This window comes from Ahaetulla prasina, chromosome 3, assembly GCF_028640845.1.
Source record: "Ahaetulla prasina isolate Xishuangbanna chromosome 3, ASM2864084v1, whole genome shotgun sequence".
In the NCBI taxonomy this organism is placed as follows: Eukaryota; Metazoa; Chordata; class Lepidosauria; order Squamata; family Colubridae; genus Ahaetulla; species Ahaetulla prasina.
The window spans coordinates 143,133,614-143,154,010 of record NC_080541.1 but is presented as its reverse complement, the minus strand read 5'-3'; the positions used below and the strand labels follow the sequence as shown (position 1 = coordinate 143,154,010).

At 37.8% G+C, this 20,397-nt stretch overlaps 1 protein-coding gene across 4 annotated transcripts in view; it reads left to right on the top strand.

The window, feature by feature from the left end:
* The window catches only part of ARHGAP29 (Rho GTPase activating protein 29), a 54,272-nt gene that overhangs the window by 13,287 nt on the left and 20,588 nt on the right, over positions 1–20,397 (top strand). For 3 of the 4 annotated variants that reach the window (XM_058175966.1, XM_058175964.1, XM_058175965.1), the window contains exons 3-5: positions 14,921–15,064; positions 19,310–19,406; positions 20,000–20,072. In XM_058175966.1, coding sequence (XP_058031949.1) covers positions 14,921–15,064; positions 19,310–19,406; positions 20,000–20,072 — 314 coding nt within the window. The remainder of the gene's footprint in view (positions 1–14,920; positions 15,065–19,309; positions 19,407–19,999; positions 20,073–20,397) is intronic. The other variant, XM_058175967.1, reaches the window with a different exon arrangement.

The window sequence follows — 20,397 nt, the reverse complement described above, 5'->3', positions numbered from 1 at the left end:
ATGTGTTTATGAGAACTGAGAATCCTTGAGAAATGATTATGAAGTATTTGTGCATCTAAAAAACAAAATTAAGTGCTTGTTGCTTGTGTGCACTTCAGTTCTTCCTCACAACTTATATATTTGCTTACTTCTTAAGTACTTATTTCTTAAGTTCTCAGTTCCATTCTTCATCCCACTTCTGTTTTTCACTGATTTTTCTTTCTCCTTCTTTCTTATTGAGCATCTTAATCCCCTTTGACTCTTGTTTTTTCTCATTTTTCCCAACATTTCTTCATCCTTCTGGATATATTTCAAATGTTACTGATTTGTCAATACTTGCATAACATTTCTGTTGTTTTAATCACACATACTGTACATTTGGCAACAGAAGGAGCAAGTGTGGCCTTAGATACCGAGTTTATTACCAGAGCTTGTGACTAAACAGCTGAAATAATAAACATGAACATCACAAAGAATTTAAACTTCATCATATGTTAAATAAATATTAAATAACCAATATTTATCTAGTATTTAAAATAGCTTCTCTTTTCAGTATTTAGATAAATACAGTCCAAAGAGCCAAAAATAACTCCAATATGGGAACAGTAGATTTAAATTACTTTTAGGTTTTTATTTGAAGGAATTTTTCTTAAAGTTTTTACTAAACAACTGATTTTGAAGTAATAGAAACAATTATTTTGTCTTTGGGCTTAGGAGTAGGGATAAACATTTCTTGATTCTCTCTGTTGATTTGTTTTTGAAGATATAGCACCTGTAACTTAATTGGAATTTCAGAAGTGACTTATAAAATAATGAGATGTTTCTGTCTACACTTCTGACATTTTGGTCTTTTTCCAACTCTTTATTTTTTAACTATTTTGTTTAATCTTTATTGCAGTTCTGGCTTTCTTCCTTAACCAGTTTATTGTGTTCACTGAAGTTCTTCAGTTCTTAGATTGCTTTTGAAAGAAGTTCTGTATTTTACATTTTAATGTTCTAAAGTAGTTTTGTACTACATCTTATGTGTGCTGTTGTTTTGCTATATAAGTGTGTATACTTTTCTTTGAAGATTAGAAATAAAACAGAAGATATGCTTTGGAGATAATAATGATTTTGATACGTTGCAGTTTGTGTGTATTGACTTGTCCAAGGCACATTCATATTAATATTTTTGAGCCTTTGCTTGATGCAGTAAAACTCTATAATTTAATCTGAAAAAAGAAGCATTTTACGTAATATATGCATTTTGCTTAAAGTTTTTTTCTTCTCTGTGTATAGGTGAGATGAAATATGACATTTGTAGCATTAAGATTGGCAGAAATGAAAAATAATGAAATTGACCACTGTAATAACAAATGAGGAATAATGTAACTGTAGGAAAATTGAACTTTAGTTTGCAGATGAACACATATGCTTATCCATGACTTATAGGATTGTGTTAATTTTGTGATGCTCATTAAATAATTTCAAAGTAAATGAGAATGTAGTGTACAGATCATCACTTGAGAAAGTAAGTCCTGGCACAAATATTTATGACAGTGGAAATTCTAGATCATGGGTGTCAAACTCACCATGTCACGTTGCTGTCACGTGACGTATCATAACATTTTTTCCTTTCATGGAGCTGGGTGGGCATGGTCTGCACGTGTCGCATCCTAACCACAGGCCGTCAGTTTGACACCCCTACTCTAAATTTTCTACATTATTTACTTACCTAGGAATTTTAAGGGAATTTTCTCCTTGGCATTGGCTTGAAATGATAAGCTCATGACTTTTATTTGTTTCCATAAATAATATTTTGGAAATGATAAATTCATGGTTTATAAGCTTGTGGTTTATCATTTGCTTCCATACTGATATTTCAGAATTATTCAGTTACGAATTTTGTTTCCCCAAGTTGCTAATTATTGCAGTCCATTCTGATTTTTTATATTTTCAAAATTGGAATGATTCAAAAAACAATACAGATGCAGAGTAGCTTCAGTCAAATTATGAATTAGAGTGAATTTATTTGTTTGTTTGTTTGTTTGATTGCTTTAGATTGATTCTGTGGCTATATTAGATGAAGCAAGATACCTGTGAAATGATCTAAGTTCATTATGAGTTTTCTTAAACAATTTGATGGGAATGAATGCTGCTACAATATAACACTACTTTTAAATTTTGCTTCTTCAGTATGGGCGGAGAGAGGTCAGAGGCCCTCTGTTTTTAAACAGTCAGAAAGACTGTTTTCTTCTTGGCAACAATCAGAAATTAAAACAGCCTAATTCCAAATTCCTGTATGTAATCTTCTATAATGCAATATATTTCTCACAAAAGGGTATTGTTGCACTGTCTGCAATTCTCATAACATTGCTCGCTGAAAAACAGTAGGGAGGATTAATGAATCTTTTGAATCTTTTCAAAACTGGGATCAGTGACCACAAAACAGTGCTCCAGTCAGTCTTGAGGCTGTTTCACTCAGTTTTGACTGAGGTTAGCACACCTTGCTTAAATTGCGGAATGGGATGCCTTAAAGACTTTTGTAATATATTTATGAAAATATTTTGTAATATTTTTATCAATTTTTTGTGTGCTTACAATTGTGTTTCTGAGAAATTTAGCATTCTCAATGAAAAATGAAGTAACCATGAATCAATTGTTCAAAGCTGGGAAATGAAATCCAATATATAGCATATTAAGGTAGCATTAATGTGAGTAACATTTCTGGGACTTGTTGCATGGATTCTTGATAAGATAGATTTCAGTCTTGCATTCTGTTTTATACTGTTTAAAAATATTGGAAATTGAAAAAAATTTTCAGAAAAACTTTTTTTATATAAACAGTCTAGAATATTCTGAAGATTTAGGCACTGGTGATTACAGATAGACTTAAAGCAAGAAAGAAATGATACATAGAATTAATGTACAGATTGCTGCAGTTTGTTAGACATAAAAGGGACTCACATTATTTTTACTAAAGGGAAAATAGTGGATTTTGAAAGCCTTCCTCATATAAAATTCAGTATAAGATTTTCTTAGCTTAAAATGTTTCAGATATATTTTCATTTGCTCTGTAAATAGCAGCTGTGTTTTATTCATTTTTGTTATAGTTACAATCAATTGTGTAGCATTGTGGTGTAGAGGTGGAATTCTTACCTCACAATCAGGAGGTTGTGAGATTGAACCTAGGGAGCAGCAGATATTTCTCTCTTTGGGCGCAATGAGTAATTGTCTGCTGCGAACGTCACATAGGCATCAAGAAGGGCAGCTGCCTAGTAAACGCTCAAGTTCTGTTCAGTCACCCTCGACTCTACCCTGATGCAAGGGTTTACAGGGTTGTTAAAAGAAAAAAATAGTTACAATCAGTTCAGTGGTGGGTTGCTTCCGGTTCGCTCCGGTTCTGGAGAGCCGGTATTAAAAATCTGCTGGCGTTCAGAGAACCGGTAGTAATGGCTGGCTGGCCATGCCCCTGAACCGGTTCCCCGATCATCAGAGGTTTGGGTTTTTTTACTTTTAAAAGCATATTTTCTTCAGCCAAAAAAGGGCTTTTAAAAGTAAAAAAAAAACCAGTCTGATGATCGCACGGCTGAAAGGTTATTTTAAAAGGTTATTTTTTTTAACAACCTCTTCAGCTGAAGAGGTTGTTAAAAGGTTTTAAAAGGCTCCTCTGATGATCCCAGCTGAGTTAAGTGGTTCTGGGCTGTGATTAAGCAACTTCAGCTGGGATCGTTTGAGGAGCCTTTTAAAATCATCTTTTCCTCTGGCCCTCCCAATCCCCCCCCTCACTTACCTCATTACAGCTTCTTTCGGGCTGGCAAAGCCATGCTTTACATCAGTTGCATCAGCGAGCAACTGAATCTGCCTGCCTGGAATCCATCTCCTCAGTGAGCAACTGCTTTGCTGGCTGAGGAACTCTGGGAATTGAAGTCCACAAACCTTAAAGTTATTAAGGTTGGATACCCCTGATCTAAAAAATATAAATAAAATAAAATAATAAAATAAAATATTTGTTCAGCTTTCTGAGATTTGGTGTGTTTCTGTAGTGTTTCACTCTAACTACACAAACACACAAAATCTCACAAAGCTGTATGTGGCATTGTGTGTGTGTGTGTGTGTGAGAGAGAGAGAGTCAGTTGTGTTGTGTTGTGTGTGTGTAAAGTGTGAAAGTTGGTTTTTGAGCTTTTTGTGGCTGTGTGAGGTTCCTGCTTGTTGCAGGGGCCATTTTGGGTGAAGTGCAGCTCCTTTTACATTGTGTGTGAGTCTGTTGTGTTGTGTTGTGGTGTGTGTGTCCCTTCACAAGGACTTGGAGGCAGCTTTTCTGAGGAAAAGAGGAGGTGGCAAAGCTCTGGCTGTCCCCTGGGAGAAATCACCCTGTTTCTGCAGCATTGGCCATGTGACTGAGTGGGCGTGGCCAACTTGATGTCATTCACAGCAAGGTGCCGCCCCACCTTGTCCTGAGTGACTTCAAGTTGGCCATGCCCACTCAGTCACATGACCACCAAGCCATGCCCACCAAATAAGCCATGCCATGCCATGTTAAATTTTATTAATTTTAAATGGGGCTTTAGTGTAAGGTAAATTTAAATAAGTTTTTTAAATTGTATTTTAATTGTATTTTGTATTGTTGTTTTATTCTGCCTGTACACCGCCCTGAGTCCTTCGGGAGAAGGGCGGTATAAAAATTAAATAAATAAATAAATAAATAAATAAAATAAATGCCCACAGAACCGGTAGTAAAAAATTTTTGGAACCCACCCCTGAATCAGTTGTTATTTTTAAAACATTAAAACACTTAATTCAAATAGGATCAAAGCGTTATTAAATGCTAATAAAGGAATATTTGATAAAATGTATAGTAAAATAAAGCATCTGCATATTTTAAAAGCCAAATATTAAACTTCCTTTCATTGTTGAGGTTAATTAATAAAATCAATTATTTGAATCTCATAAATAGTGCCTAACAAAAGAAGACACTGCTGATACAACTGGAATACTTTTCTCAATTGCATGTAATTTAATGTTAGGTCATTGTTTTGAAACTGGTAAACTTGATTCTAGAACATGTTTTAGCAGCTGTATGACCAGATTCTGTGTTTGAGTGATTAATGGAAATTAAAGACTAATAGAAATTAATGCATGCATGGTAAAGATGCCATTCAGAAATTAAATGTTTTAAATTAGAAAATAGGTAAATTATATTGTTCACAAAAAATAGAAGGATAACCAAGAGGAAAGCAAACTTGGACATCTATGGATGGAGCTGGAAAAAAAGCAGTGAATATTTCTTGACAGGTTTCTAATATGATCCATTTGCATTTGATAATCCTTATAAAATGAATTTGAAATGCTTTCCTTGTAAAATAAAGTCAAAAAGCCAATTCAAAGATTGATAAATGAAACAATTCATTAAGACATGAGGGATTGATGACCAATCCTTTCAAACAGGAACAAATATGATCTTTGAGAGAAACAGTATTATACCTGCCCTCCAGATTTGTAGATAGAATTTTATTATGTCTAACATGGAAAAAACCATTATTTGTGGAATAGACAGAATGTTAGTAAAGTAGCAGCCTAATACAGATAGTTTTCTGAGAAGAAGAACAAATAGTTTCTTTATAAGAGTATGGGCCAAACTTCTCTCTGCAGGTTGGAATTGGTAAATGCTGCTTTATTCCAGTGATATTTTGTACAATTAAATACCGAACAAAAAGCTACAATAATTTAAAGCTCTCCCTGTGTTATTTTTCTCTGAGAAAGTTAACTTGCCCATAAGCAGTAAGGATACAAGAAAGATTTCCAGTATCTTAATTTATAAAGTTATACAATCCCTCTATAGAAGGGAGACCTGTTTTGAATTTGTGGAAATATTTAGAATAAAAGTGAAATAAAGCATTGCTCTTACACATTTTGTGTTGGCAATGTCTAATGCTCTTAAGTCTTTATACAGACAGACTTCTGCACCATAAAGCATTAGGCTTAGGCCCTTTGCCTTAAAGAGCTTTACTGGTGCAGGAGCTTGCAAACTAAGGTAACGTGTTGGTGGATTTTGTATGTACATGATTTGTTTGTTTGTTTCTTTGGTCCAGACCAATAATTAAAATACATCAAACAGTGCACATAAAACACACATTTAGAGAGCATATGAGTGGAATGAGTGTACAGGACAGGCCTGAAACAATTAGGAACAACTTCTATTAGCCTTCTAATAATTATTGATAACAATTTTGCAGCATTTTTAGAGGTAACTGAAAACTGGTCACAAAAAAGGTACCCAAGATAGTATTTTATTAAATTTTTCCATGTTGAAGATGATTGGAAGATAACTCCTAAATATTTCCATGGATTGTTGCCGGATCGGGTCAGGGAGGTACAGACGAAAGCGAAAGGAGAGGAAACAAAAGTGCGGCTCAGCCAGTCTGCTGGCTCGGCTTCAAAAGCAACCTTACAGACTACCACTGCCTAGTATCTTTTTGACAAATGCCAGATCTCTTGTCCACAAAATTGATGCGTTAGAGCTGCAGATGGCAGCAAACAGGCTTCCCCGTGAAAGCTGTGTGATGGTTGTAATGTAGACCTGGCTACATCCATCTGTACCTGATGCGACAGTGGGGTTGACAAGCCATGTTACTTATCGTTTCTACAGAAATGGCGACTCTGGTAAGAGCAAGGGAGGAGGACTTTGTATACACAATAACTGGTGTGTTAACAGCAGAGTAGCTTATACGTATTGCTCCCCAGATGTGAAACTGATGATTGTCATATGTAGGCCATTTTACCTGCCTAGAGAAATCACTGTGATAATTATTATAGCTGTTTATATTCCACCTGATGCCAATGTCAGCATGGCATTTTTTAAGCTATATGACGTCATCTCCAGGCAGCAGCAAACTATCCAGAGGGCACTTTTGTCATGGCTGGGGACTTCAGTCAAGCGTGCCTAAAGACAGGTCTCCCTAAGTTTGTGCAGTATGTGCAGTTCTCCACCAGAGGGAAGAACACTTTAGATTGGGGTCCCCAATCGTTTGCACCTCAGGGACCACCAAGTCCATAATTTTAAATTCCGCGGACCCCTAATACAAATCCAGTGCGCCGCTTGCTGAAGCACCTGGACCCTCAGTGACGGGATGGGGTCCTTCAGGCACTGTCCCTCTTCTCTCTTTCTCTCTTTCTCCCCCCTCCCCTTTCTCCCACTCTTTCTCTCTCATTCTCTCTCCCCCCCTCTCTTTCTCTCCCACTCATTCACTCATCTCTCTTTCTCTCTCCTCCCTTTCTCTCTCTCTCTCCCCCCCTCTTTCTCTTTCTCCCCCCATTCTTTTCTCTCTCTCCCTCTCTCTCTCATTCTCTTTCTCCCCTTTCTCTCTCTCCCACTCCTTCTCTCTCTCTTTCCCTCACTCTTTCTCTCTTTCTCTTCCCCCACTCTCTTTCTCTCTCCCCCACTCTCTCGCCCTCTCTTTCTCTCTCTTTCTCTCCCCCACTCTTTCTCATTCTCTTTCTCTCTCCCCCCTCTCAAATTCTCTGATTCTGATTCTCCGCGCGTCCCTTTCAGAGCCAGGCGGCTTTGAGCAAGAGCTGCGAAGAGAGCCCCCACCCTGGGCGACATCCCCAGGGAGGCGGGCAAGCCGGGCAGCAGAGTGCCCTTTGAGTTTTCCCTCCGACTGAGTAAACAGCCCAGAGACTCTGGGAGGAGGAGGAGGAGGCGGACAGAAGCGGGGGGTGGAGTGCTCCAGAGAAACAAGGCGCGCCGGGAAGGACCACTGCCTGCTGTGCTGACCTCGCAAAATTGAGGTGGGGGGGTCGATACTTAATGCAAGACATCCCCCTTCGGCCCCACCCCGCACTTCTTCCAAGAAGGCGGTACTTCATTCTCTCTCATTTTCTTTCATTCTCTTTCTCTGTCTCATTCTATCTCCTCTCTTTCTTTCTCTCTCCCCCCCTCTCTCCCCCTCTCTTTCTTTCTCTCTCTTTCTTTCTCTCCCCTCTCTTTGTCTCTCTCTCATCTCTCTCCCTTTCTTTCTCTCTCTCTCTCTCTTCTCTCCCACTCATTCACTCATCTCTTCTCTCTCCCACTCCTTCTCTCTCTCCCCTCTTTCTTTCTCCCCATTCTTTTCTCTCTCCCTTTCTCTCATTCTCTTTCTCCCCTTTCTCTCTCTCTCTCTCCTCTCTCTCTTTCCTCACTCTTTCTCTTTCTCTTCCCCACTCTCTCTCTCTCCCACTCTCTCGCCTCTCTCTCTCTCTCTCTCTCCCACTCTTTCTCATTCTCTTCTCTCCCCTCTCAAATTCTCTGATTCTGATTCTCCATGCATCCCTTTCAGAGCCAGGCGGCTTCGAGCAAGAGCTGCGAAGAGAGCACCCCCCCTCCCCGGCAACATCCCTGGGGAGGCGGGCAAGCCGGGCGGCGCAGCACCCTTTGAGTTTTTCCTCTGCCTGAGTAAGCAGCCTAGAGACTCCAGGAGGATGAGGAGGAGGTGGACAGAAGCGGGGGGGGGGGAATGCTCCAGAGAAACAAGGCATGCCGGAAGGACCGCTTCCTGCTATGCTGACCTCGCAAAATTGAGGTGCAGGGGTCGATACTTAATGCAAGACATCCCCCTTCGACCCCCCGCACTTCTTCCAAGAAGGCGGTACTTCATTCTCTCTCATTTTCTTTCATTCTCTTTCTCTGTCTCATTCTATCTCCTCTCTTTCTTTCTCTCTCCCCCCCTCTCTCCCCCTCTCTTTCTTTCTCTCTCCCCTTCTTTCTCTTTCTCTCTCTCTCCCCCTCTCTTTGTCTCTCTCTCATCTCTCTCCCCCTTTCTTTCTCTCTCTCTCCCACTCTTTCTCATTCTCTCTCTCTCTTTCATTCTCTCTCTCATTCTCTTTCTCGCTGTCATCTCATGGGCCAGCCAGTGTCTTGGGACTGAGAGGAAGTCAAGCATCTCCCTAAGAGACTGAGGTGCAGGAGCACCAACAAAGGCCGGAAGAAACAGCCACAAGATCTAGCTCCCGCTCTGGAATATGGAGCAAATCTCCATTCCCCCCCTTCCCTTGCCAGGCAAGGAATGACTGGGAAGGGAGGGTGAGGGGCGGTGACAGCCGCTGGTGCGTTCAGCCGATAGGAAGCTACAGCAGGGGGAAGAAACAGCCCAGGGTTCCCACCACCCGTTGCTTCGGCCTGCCTGCATTGCCACCCCCCTTGCAATATTATCTTATTCCAGCTGGCAAGGGCTGTGCTGCAAAGTTACAAATTGCCCGAACCTCCCTCAGCAGCAGAGATTTACAGCCCCACCATGAGCTGCCTGGCCAGTCCCATCTTCCAGAGCTCTAGTTACAGCACTAGCCATTGCTTATCCAGGAGCAGCTCCTCCACCCGGGTGCACCGTGGACCACCAACATTTTCTCACGGACCACCAATCGTCTGCGAACCACCAGTTGGTGACCACTGCTTTAGACTGTGTGTACTCCAACCTGAAACAGGCATACAGAGCAATCCCCCTCCCCCACCTGGGTACATCCGACCATATCTCACTCCTGTTATGCCCGAAGTATGTCCCTCTCAGGAAAAGAACTCAGCCAGCCATGAAAATGGTTAAAACCTGGCCAGAGGGTGCTCTGAGTCAGCTGCAGGACTGTTTTGAAACCATCTGGAACCCCGACACCACTGAGTGGAGGGTATTTGAACATCAAGACCTGCATGAATATATTGAAGCCATACTATCTTACATCAAAGTCTGCATTGACAGCAGACAGGTGCATCAGAGTTTATGGGAATGTAAATTGTAAACCCTGGATGACTGCCAAGGTACGGATGCTTCTGAGAGCCCGGGATTCTGCCTTTAAGGCAGGGGACAGTGAGAGATATAGAGAGGCCAGGGCAAACCCCAGAAGAGGCATTAAGATGGCAAAGCAACAATACAAACACAAGGTGGAGAACCATCTAGGAGAAAAACAACCCAAAGCAAGTGTGGCAGGGACTGCATCACCTAACTAATTATAAGGCCAACATGAGGAACACGGTCAATACTGATGCCTCGTTGGCAGAGGAGTTGAACACCTTTGCCCGCTACGAGGTGAAAAGACCAGATCCTGCCCTCCAGCCTTCGGATTCCCAGCCACTCATTCTCTACGAACACCAAGTGAGAGCTGTATTGAAGGCTGTGAATCATTGCAAAGCTGCAGGCCCAGATGGGATGCTGGGGACAGTGTTAAAGAATTGTGCCGATCAACTAGCAGGGGTCCTAACTAAGATCTTTAATATCTCCCTGCAAATGGCCTGTGTTCCATCATGCTTGAAAGCAGCCACTATTGTCCCAGTCCCGAAGAAAACAGCAATTAACTGCCTAAATGACTACAGACCTATTGCATTAACATCTGTAGTGATGAAATCCTTTGAGAGATTGGTTCTCCAACACCTTAGGACATGCCTCCCTCCAAACTTTGACAAATATCAGTTTGCCTACAGGGGGAATAGGTCGACAGACGATGCCATAGCTATTGTTTTACATTCTGTAGTGAGCCGTCTGGAGAAACCTGGGAACTATGTCAGGATGCTTTTCACAGACTATAGTTTGGCCTTCAACATCATTCTGCCGAGCATCCTTATCGAAAAGCTGACTGACTTGGATTTTCCCTCTTCCATCTGTGACTGGATCAAAGACTTTCTGAGGGACCAGCCACAAACAGTGAGGGTTGGGTCTATCATTTCCACCCCCCTTAAGTTTAGCACTGACTCCCCACAGGGCTCTGTGCTCAGTCCCTACCTGTATTCACTGTACACACATGATTGTGTACCCATCTACTGTGATCATTAAATTCGCAGATGACACCACCATACTGCGTCTTATTACAGGTGGAGACAAAATAGCATACAGGCGGGAGGTTCAAAAACTTTCCACATGGTGCTTAAAAAACAATCTGCACCTGAACATCAGCAAGACCAAGGAGATGGTGTAGGACTTCCGGAGGAAGAGAGAGGAATCTGCCCCACTTTACATTGAAGGAGGCTGTATAGAGAGGGTTTCCTCCTGGGAGTCCATCTCGGTGAAGACCTTACCTAAAAAAACAACACGATCCAAGTGGTCAGGAGGCCCAAAAGAGACTCCATTTCCTTAGGGTATTGCGTAAAAACAGGGTGGAACAACAATTGATGACCTCCTTTTACCGGTCCACAATAGAAAGCCGCAGATAGAAAAACATTACAGAGGGTGGTGAGCACAGCATAAAACATTGTGGGCTGTCCCCTGATTCCACTAAATGAGATCTCTAGGGCTCTCTGACTTAGAAGAGTGAGGGAAATTCTCAGGGATGATTCTCGCCCTGGTCATCACTTTTTTACCCTCCTACAATCAGGAAGGAGATACAGAACTATAGCCAGCCATACAAACAGGCTGAAGAACAGTTTTTATCCGTGGGCTGTCAGACTCCTGAATGAAAAATAACATCATAACTATGTAGTTATGTAATGCTCTCTACATGGGGCTCCCCTTGAAGTGCACTCGGAGGCTTCAGTTAGTCCAGAATGCAGCTGCGCGGGTGATAGAAGGAGCTCCGCGTAGCTCCCATATTACACCGCTCCTGCGCAGACTGCACTGGCTACCTGTGGCCTTTCGAGTGCACTTTAAGGTGTTGGTTACTACCTTTAAAGCGCTCCATGGCTTAGGGCCTGGGTACTTACGGGACCGCCTGCTGTTACCACATGCCTCCCACCGACCCGTACGCTCTCACAGAGAGGGACTTCTCAGGGTGCCGTCCGCCAAGCAATGTCGGCTGGCGGCCCCCAGGGGAAGGTCCTTCTCTGTGGGGGCTCCCACACTCTGGAACGAGCTTCCCCCGGGTTTACGCCAAATACCTGACCTTCGGACATTCCGTCGCGAACTGAAGACACATCTTTTTATTCGCGTGGGGCTGGCTTAAATTGATTTTAACAAATTTTTAAATTCTTAGTAATTAATTTTAAATGGGGTTTTTTAGCTTATTATATATTTTACTTCTCAGGCCAATTTTTAAAATAAGTTTTTAACTGCATTTTAAATTTGTATATTGTACCGTTTGTTTTATTCTTGCCTGTACACCGCCCTGAGTCCTTCGGGAGAAGGGCGGTATAGAAATCAAATAAATAAATAAATAAATAAATAATAGTATGATGGACTTCAGGGCCGGCACAATGTGTAACATATTCACACTGGTGCAGTAGGACTCGGTGTTTTGTTAATATGATTTATTGGGTTAGGGATTTTCTGTCTTCACTGAGTTGTATTGTGTTGGGGTGCACTGAGGGAGCTCAACCAATCTCATTGCACATATGCTGCGCACTGACAAAGATTTGAATTGAATTTTACTTCCTTCACTTGCTTGATGATGGCACTCGATTTGCAGAAGAGAAGAATGAGTTAACAGTGGTATATCACAAGCATAAGGTTTGTTTGATAGTTATTTTATGAATGAGGACACCATTTCTTTAAGGAAAGTTGGTAGTAGTGAAGAACAACAATACAACAAAACAACAATACAAGAGCAAACAATAGATTTAAACTTAATGTTAACCGCTTCAATCTTGATTGCAGAAAATATGACTTCTGTAACAGAGTTGTTAATGCTTGGAACACACTACCTGACTCTGTGGTCTCTTCCCAAAATCCCCAAAGCTTTAACCAAAAACTCTCCACTATTGACCTCACCCCATTCCTAAGAGGTCTGTAAGGGGCGTGCATAAGAGCACAAACGTGCCTACCGTTCCTGTCCTATTGTTTCCTTTCATTATATCCAGTTAATATAGTTATTACATACTTATGCTTATATATATGCTTATATATTATATAGTTACTTTCATGCTTATGCTTATATATATTGTTGTGGCAAAATAAATAAATAAAATTGGTATTGGTTATAAATATCTCAAGTGAATTAAAACATAAATGTTGTAAGACTGTCATTCCTGTTGGTATCGCTGGTATATAGTTCATGTGGATTGACTTTTATAATTGATTACTGACTTTTGTTCTGGGCAATTATGATTAAAGCCTATAACTTAATTAATAATACTTTTTCATCTTTTTAAAGTGCCATAACACTTTAAAGCAGATTTTAAAGGAGTTTAAAATCATCTGCGTCAATTTTAATTGATGTGTTTTCAGTGCTGTTATTGGCTTTCATCCTATTCTGGTAAAAAACAAAATCTTTGCTTTAATGTTTTGTAGATTAGAACAATGGAAGATTGTTCTTTTTCTGAATCTGGTTATAAAAACTGGATTGGATATTACTACTTTAGAGTAGGTCAGGATGATTTAAAGAAATACAAATCCTCCATTGAAATAATTGAGTAAAATGTACTCATAGTGATATTCTAGGAAAGATGGAAGTGTGTTAAAATAGGAAAAGATAGCCATTAAATGAAGTGAGAATTAGGATATAGCATTAAATCAGGATTCCGATTGAAAAAAATTTGGTACCTGTTTATACTGCTGCCATGTCTTAAATTTAAGCATAGGAGAGAGCTTAACTTGATCATTTTAAAATCCTTCAGTATCCAAGTGAACTGTTATTTTATAAAATTAAGTATATATCTGTCTACTTAAGTTTTTATTATATAAAATTAAATTGACATATCTGAGCTCTTCCTGTTAAACAGTATGATCATCATTTTGATGCTAGATTTTAGATATTTTGAATCCTATCTATAGATTCTATAAAACATAGAAAACAATGAGAATATATTTTAGCTCCTGCTACATTGTTAGAAATAAAGTTTTAGTAAAACAGATCATGTTCTTTCCCGTCTTGTGATATATAAATTAGGCTGTCAGGGTTCCTGGCACTGAATTACAGTAGGCCATGAGGTGATTTTTAATATACATCAAGGGTGTCAAACTTGCGGCCTCATATTTTTGTCTCATGACGTATTGTGACTCCCCCCCCTTTGCTAAAACGGGGGTGGGTATGGCCAGCACATGACACATCTGGCCTGTGGGGCACGAGTTTGATACACCTGATATACATAGTGGGCTTGTATTCTTGTCAGGATTTGGATTGTTTTCAAATATTCCACTTAATATTATAGTAGTCCAAGCGCTTAAATGAATTGTCCTGTATATTTTAATTTCAGAAAAAGCAAATAGAGCAATAGTTATATGAAAAGAGTAATATTGTTTCTTCCCAGAGCTGTACACCAGGCTTTAGGATAATTTAAAACTACTTAATTGGCCACTTCTGGAGATAAAACATTCTGTTTGTTCGTAAGTTTACTTTTATTGAGTAACAGGTTGCTGATTTCTTTCTGGTCAAGCTCAAAAAATTTTGAATGCAGCTCTTGGATCACAGAAGTTGCCTATTAAAGAAATAAATTAATGTAGGTGAAAAAAATAGAAGTCTTTAACTCTCTTCGATTTAATGAAAATAAAATTGATTCCATTTGAATATCTTTTTGCTGAACGATTATAACGAAAAATGCTTTTAATTTGGAGGAGAGAGAAAATCCATACTGGAGCATCTGACATTTCCCAGACTCTTAGAAACTATGGCACACAGTGGATAGACAAGTTCTTTGTTTCTTCACTTTTTGAAGTTTTAACTATATCAGTTAAATAATTAATATAGTTGGAAGGAATATTGTCTGCTCAAGAGGCAATATTTTAATTCTTCCATGGTTTCTCCGGAATACCTGCTTGTGCAGGCAGTGGGCATGTTCCACTGCCACATGGGGGCAAGGGTGGCTCTGTGAACATCCATTGAAAAGTATGGTCATGATCTAATTATTTATTGATAGTCTTTCCTGGAAGTTTACTCTGAATTTTTAAATGCTGTAACTCCTATCATAATACTTTCCTACCATACTTTTCTTTGACAGTATGAACTAGTTTATAATCTTAAAATAGCTCCTTTAAGCCTTCCATGTGACTAAGCCCAGATAACAAGGGAAATCATATTTGCAGCACTTTATGTGGATACTGCTTATCTATTAAATACTATAAAATTTTCTTTCCAGAAAATCAAATCTGTCGCCATCAATTTGTTCATGAACGTTTGGGTGAGGTACTTCGTGTATTAAAGGCAATAATTAACAAACATCCGAATCTTTATTCAGTTGATGTTCTAAGTGCTGCAGGTACAGTCATTGCAAAAGTCAGAGGTAAGAAAAATGACCAATTATTTTATTGTGACAGTAAACTGGGATTGGACAAAAATCTTTAAAATATAGCGTCAATTAACACAAATTGCGATTTTTTTATCTGTGTATGTTCAGTAATTAAATGCTATTTTTTTTAAAAATAATGGATTAAATTATTAATTTTGTGCACTTCTGAATTTATCAAATACTTATATGAGTATTTTCTTTCCATTTGATAATTCAATAATTGGTGTATATGGGGGGGTGGAGATAGCTAAAGTATTTAAGGTATAATATTTTTTCAGAAATTAAATAACCATCCCATGATACACAACAGTATTATTTCCTATATGGCATATTTAAAACTGAAATTTAGGGAAATAATCTTGCAAAGATCATATTAACTATTCATATCTGAATTTAGGTTTTAATCAGGTTACCACAGCCATAGTTATCTGAAATGGGGAGGGGGGAGGGAAGGGGAATGGCAACTGATGAAACCACCAGATTCTACAGATACCTCTCTTCAGGGCTCATGCTCTTAATTTTGTTGTAATACTTCTGTATTATACTTGAATTGCAAAATATAGTTTGCTCAAAGTTTTGGGAGGGGTGTGTGTCTCTTTTTAGTGTTCCAATAATTTGGAGATTGCTACCACTGTTCTTTGTGACATTTATATCCTGTCTTTCCCCCGCTAAGCTCAAGGTAGCATATACAGCACTCCTTCTCAGATTTTCCCTTCACACTAATAATGCTGAAGCAATTTAGGATAAGAGATAATAACTGGCCCAAAGTCACTGAGTGAACTCATGACTGAAAGTAGACTTGATGCTGAGTCTCAGTTCTGTTCCCATATATAATCATTATGCCACTGGAATAATTCTGCAGCTAAGACTTTAATGGACCAACTAAACTACGTTTCTAGCTACAATTTTTAATCAATATTAAAATTCTTAACTTGAAGTATGTCTAACCGTATTTGATTCAATGGTATATTAGTAATTTAAATATTTATTATTGATTTGAACAATTAAATTAGAATTAAAAATTACAATTCCAAAATACAAACCGATACAAACTAAAAAAAAAAGGAAGAAGAAGAAGAAGAAGTAGGGTTTCTCCAGAATGCCTGCTGCAGGCACTGGGCATTTTTCATTGCTACATGTACAGGCTACTACACTCTTGTCTGATGATTGTAATTCAGTTCACGGCAGTTCTCACTTAACAATGGTAGTTCCAACAGTCCCCAGTTACATTGTTGAACGAATCATTAAGCAAAAACCTTACATGACTGTGACTTTCTTCTGGCTTTCCCATTGACTTTGGTTGTAGAAAGCCAACAGAGAGGATCACATGACTGTAAGAGCACTGCAACAGCTGGAACTTTATGGATTTGTTCTTTAACTACCATTTGTTCAGTGCTTTCAGAAGATTGAACAGTATTTCTCAAAAATTTAGTATACAGATTTTACTCTCAACAAAGTCTTATTAACTCACCTTATTAAACTGAACTCCAGTCTTTTAGAGGCAAGCTTTCTGTTTATTAGCAGTCTAATATCATAAATTATAATAAATTACTCAGTATAGACTTCATTGCTTTCATATATTTCTCTGTGACAGCAATTACTCGAAGTCCAGATGAGCATTTGTTGTAAAAAAACAATCTTTTTGCATTTTATTTATTACTACGAAATATATATGACATTGTATTTTTAGCGACTTCGAGTAATTGCATTGGCTTTAATTGTAATGTTATTATACTAATTATTATCAATTATATTCAATCAATCTTATGATCTTATACCATTATCACAATTTGTAATAAAATTACTACATTAAGCATTTAATTTATCCCAACATATTTTCTTTATTTTGCACTGCCACAATTAATATTTGCATATCTAAAATAGGTGAAGAAAAAAATAAATACAAATAGATCATATGGAAATGTTTCAGTTTCGATTTCTTAGGTAGATAAGAGAAAGAGAGAGATTGATAAAATTCAAGTTACAATTATATTTTATTGGACTACTAAATTATGTTATTATAAATCCAGGAATTATGATTTCAGTTTTTAATAATAGTCCTTGGAACCAAATGTTTACATTAATTTTTCCCATCTCTATTATGTTGCATGCTGACTTGAAAGAGTAGCTGTATAGAAACTGCCATTTCCAGACATGGAAACAGTATTACTAATTGTTGTCAGCGCTATTGTGTACAGCCAGGATGTCCTGGGGAAGGACTGTTTAAAGCTGATGATAAGTAATATCAGTATGTAATGGTTGAAAGAAGGCTTTAGCGTTCTTTGAGTAGAAGTGTTTTGGAAATAAGGTAGGAGAAATTAATTTATATTTAAATCACTAAGTACTTATTTTCCAAATCATTACAATTTAGGCATAGCAAGAAACAAAGACAGACTTGTAAAACAGGAAAAGATTTTGTTTGGTATAGTCGATAGCATTTCCTTGGGGAACATTGTTCAAAACAGTTCAGATTGTGCATTTTTTTTGCTACTGCTATCTTTATTGTTTTCCTCCTTATTTCCTCTTTTAATTTCCAGTAATATTTTCAATATACATATTAAAGTATATATTAAGTATGACTTGCATACTTAATTTTTACACTGTTATTGTGAGCCATTAGATTGTTTTTCTCAGATTAACAGTACAGTCCCTTTTATGCCATACAGGATAAGCTAGCGACTGCCTTTGATTTTAACTGAACTTTTAAACTACTTAATGGTATCAGGCTTTGCATTTCTAGTATTTCATTCTGGAAAAAAATGATATATGTAATTTATCTTACAAAATCTATTTAGTATGACTCATAAATGCATTGTTAAATTATAGAATATAGAATATAGAGGAATTGGTTTTAAATATTTCAATCATTTGTGAAAAGTTTTCAGAGCAGAGTTTATATGAGGAAACACAATTTATATTATGAGCAATGAAGTCTATATTGAATAGATTATTATAATATATAATATTAGACAGTTAATTTCTATCAACCTACTAGAAATTTTCCTTGTCACAAAGGAGGTCTGATGGAATATCTGGTTTATTTAATTCATTGCCTTTGTTTAAATACTTGTCAATAAAATCACATGGTGTTTTAAATGTAAGGCTGACTTCTAAATAAACTCATTTACATTTATCTAATTTATTTTCTTTAAAACAGGGTTTCATTAGTTTCTTAATAAAGTAATGTGTTCTGTAAAAGATGTTAAATGATATAATGGACACTGTTTCTAAATACAAGTGAAATATGAAGATTGAGTAATGGGGGAAAAAAAAACTGGAACTGAAATAGTCTCCCAATTTTCTAAATTTCTGAGTATACTCTGCAAAGCTTTTCAGGAAAGAAAAATGACATGACTTAATTCTAAGACTGCTGCAGTTAACTCCCTGCTCCTCTGATTGTAATGGATTTAAAATTTTCTATTCTTCATTTTGCTTATCTTTTGTAGGTTCAGTTTTTCTACAATCCAGGATAATAACATATGCCCCTGTTTATGATAAAATGTAGTTACATCATGAAAACACTTTCCTGCTTAATGAAGAAATGAAAATGTTGGCTTATATTATAAACTGATTCAGACAATAAAGAACAATGATAGGCCTGCAGTCAGTTCTTACTCTTTTTGCCAGGATCCTGAATTTAGTTTCCAGAACCTTGAGTGCCAATGAAAGTTGGCAAAGTGATTTTTCAAGGAGTCACTATTGTTTCTCTTTCTGTATAGTGTGATCGTTCAAAATTATCACATTACACAGGAAACATTAATTAAGCTTAGCAAAAAATGCTTCTCTTGGTGCCAGTGAATGATCATTGCCATGAACAATACTTTTTTCAGGGAAGTTGCTAGCCTTCCCTTCTTACATGTCCCAAATTCCACATGCACATAGCATTATGTAAGATGGCTCCCAGGAGTTTGAGGAATAGGGAAGTACTTAGCTCCTATCAGTGCCCCTTCCTTCCTTCCTTCCTTCCTTCCTTCCTTCCTTCCTTCCTTCCTTCCTTCCTTCCTTCCTTCCTTCCTTCCTTCCTCCCTCCCTCCCTCCCTCCCTCCCTCCCTCCCTCCCTCCCTCCCTCTCTAGTTTTTGAAAAGATTATCTAACATGAACTGAATAAAATACTCCCTAGCCCTATTTCTTTGGTTTAAATACAGCATAGTACTCACTCTATGGCCTGATTTGAGAGCATTACTTAGCTATGAAAATTCAATCTGCTAATTTACAGAGCCTCTTTGTTTTCTCTCTTAGCTGTGAACTTTAAGGAAATTAATGAAGAAAAGAAGCAAGAAGTATTAAGTGAAATATTCTCTTCTATTGACTTACTGGCATTCACTTTTGGCAACGCGTAAGTTTTAAAAAGATATAATTGTGTTTGTTAGACTTTAGACTCTACGTATCTGAACCACTATTAAGATTCTTCAACCATGTTATTCATTTAATTTGTAATTTTCCTTTCCTAATACTACTTTTTTTTTTAGGTCTCCTAATATAGCAAGCTTTTCTTGCAATTGAAAAGAAAGAGTAAATTTTTATACTCTTATACTTTGAAGGTCTTTGCTTCAGTGTTTCCAGTCTTTTCTTGCAGCTATTCTCCATTAAATTTTTGATTTCTGAAGGAACACTGATGTCCCGCCTGTTTTCTCTACCAATGCATTATGTATCCTGTTTTCTAACAATTAAGAACAGAGCAGACTATATCAATCTAGGCTTCTACCCAAATTTTGAAGTTACCTGATGTTCAACAATTTCATAAAGAGTAGCAGTTTTTAGCAGTTAAACATAATGTATATTTAAAAATACTACCCTTTATAGCTGTGACTATCTTAAAATAGATGCTGATTGTTCCCATATGATATTTGGTCTTAATATTTGTTAGACATTTGTGCCTGTGTGGTATGCCAAAGCATAATATAATTTTTATTCTGACTTCCATGACAGAGTGTCAGACTTCCTTATGGGAGATGTCGATAATGGCTCAGGACTGGGTCTTCAGGTATCTCGGCAAAGTCAGGTACGTTGACAATGTTCTTGAAAGTTTTAGCTTTGTGCAGTGATTGATAATGTAGATTTCCTTACTACTGTTCAAGAACAGTTTAAAACTTAAAAACTGCATAAGAACCCAACTTTTCATAGAAACTATGGAAGTTAATTTGTACAAAACTGGAACTACCTTAGTTCTAAAATATAAATCTAAATGTGAGTTCTTTTGTTCTTTTTTTTTTTTTGAGATATTTTATTGTATTCAATTACAGTAGTTAAGTACATGAGCTTTGTGGACTTCTAGTAAGAAATTGAAATGCGTTGTCATGTCAACTTATGATGGATAAAAATCCATC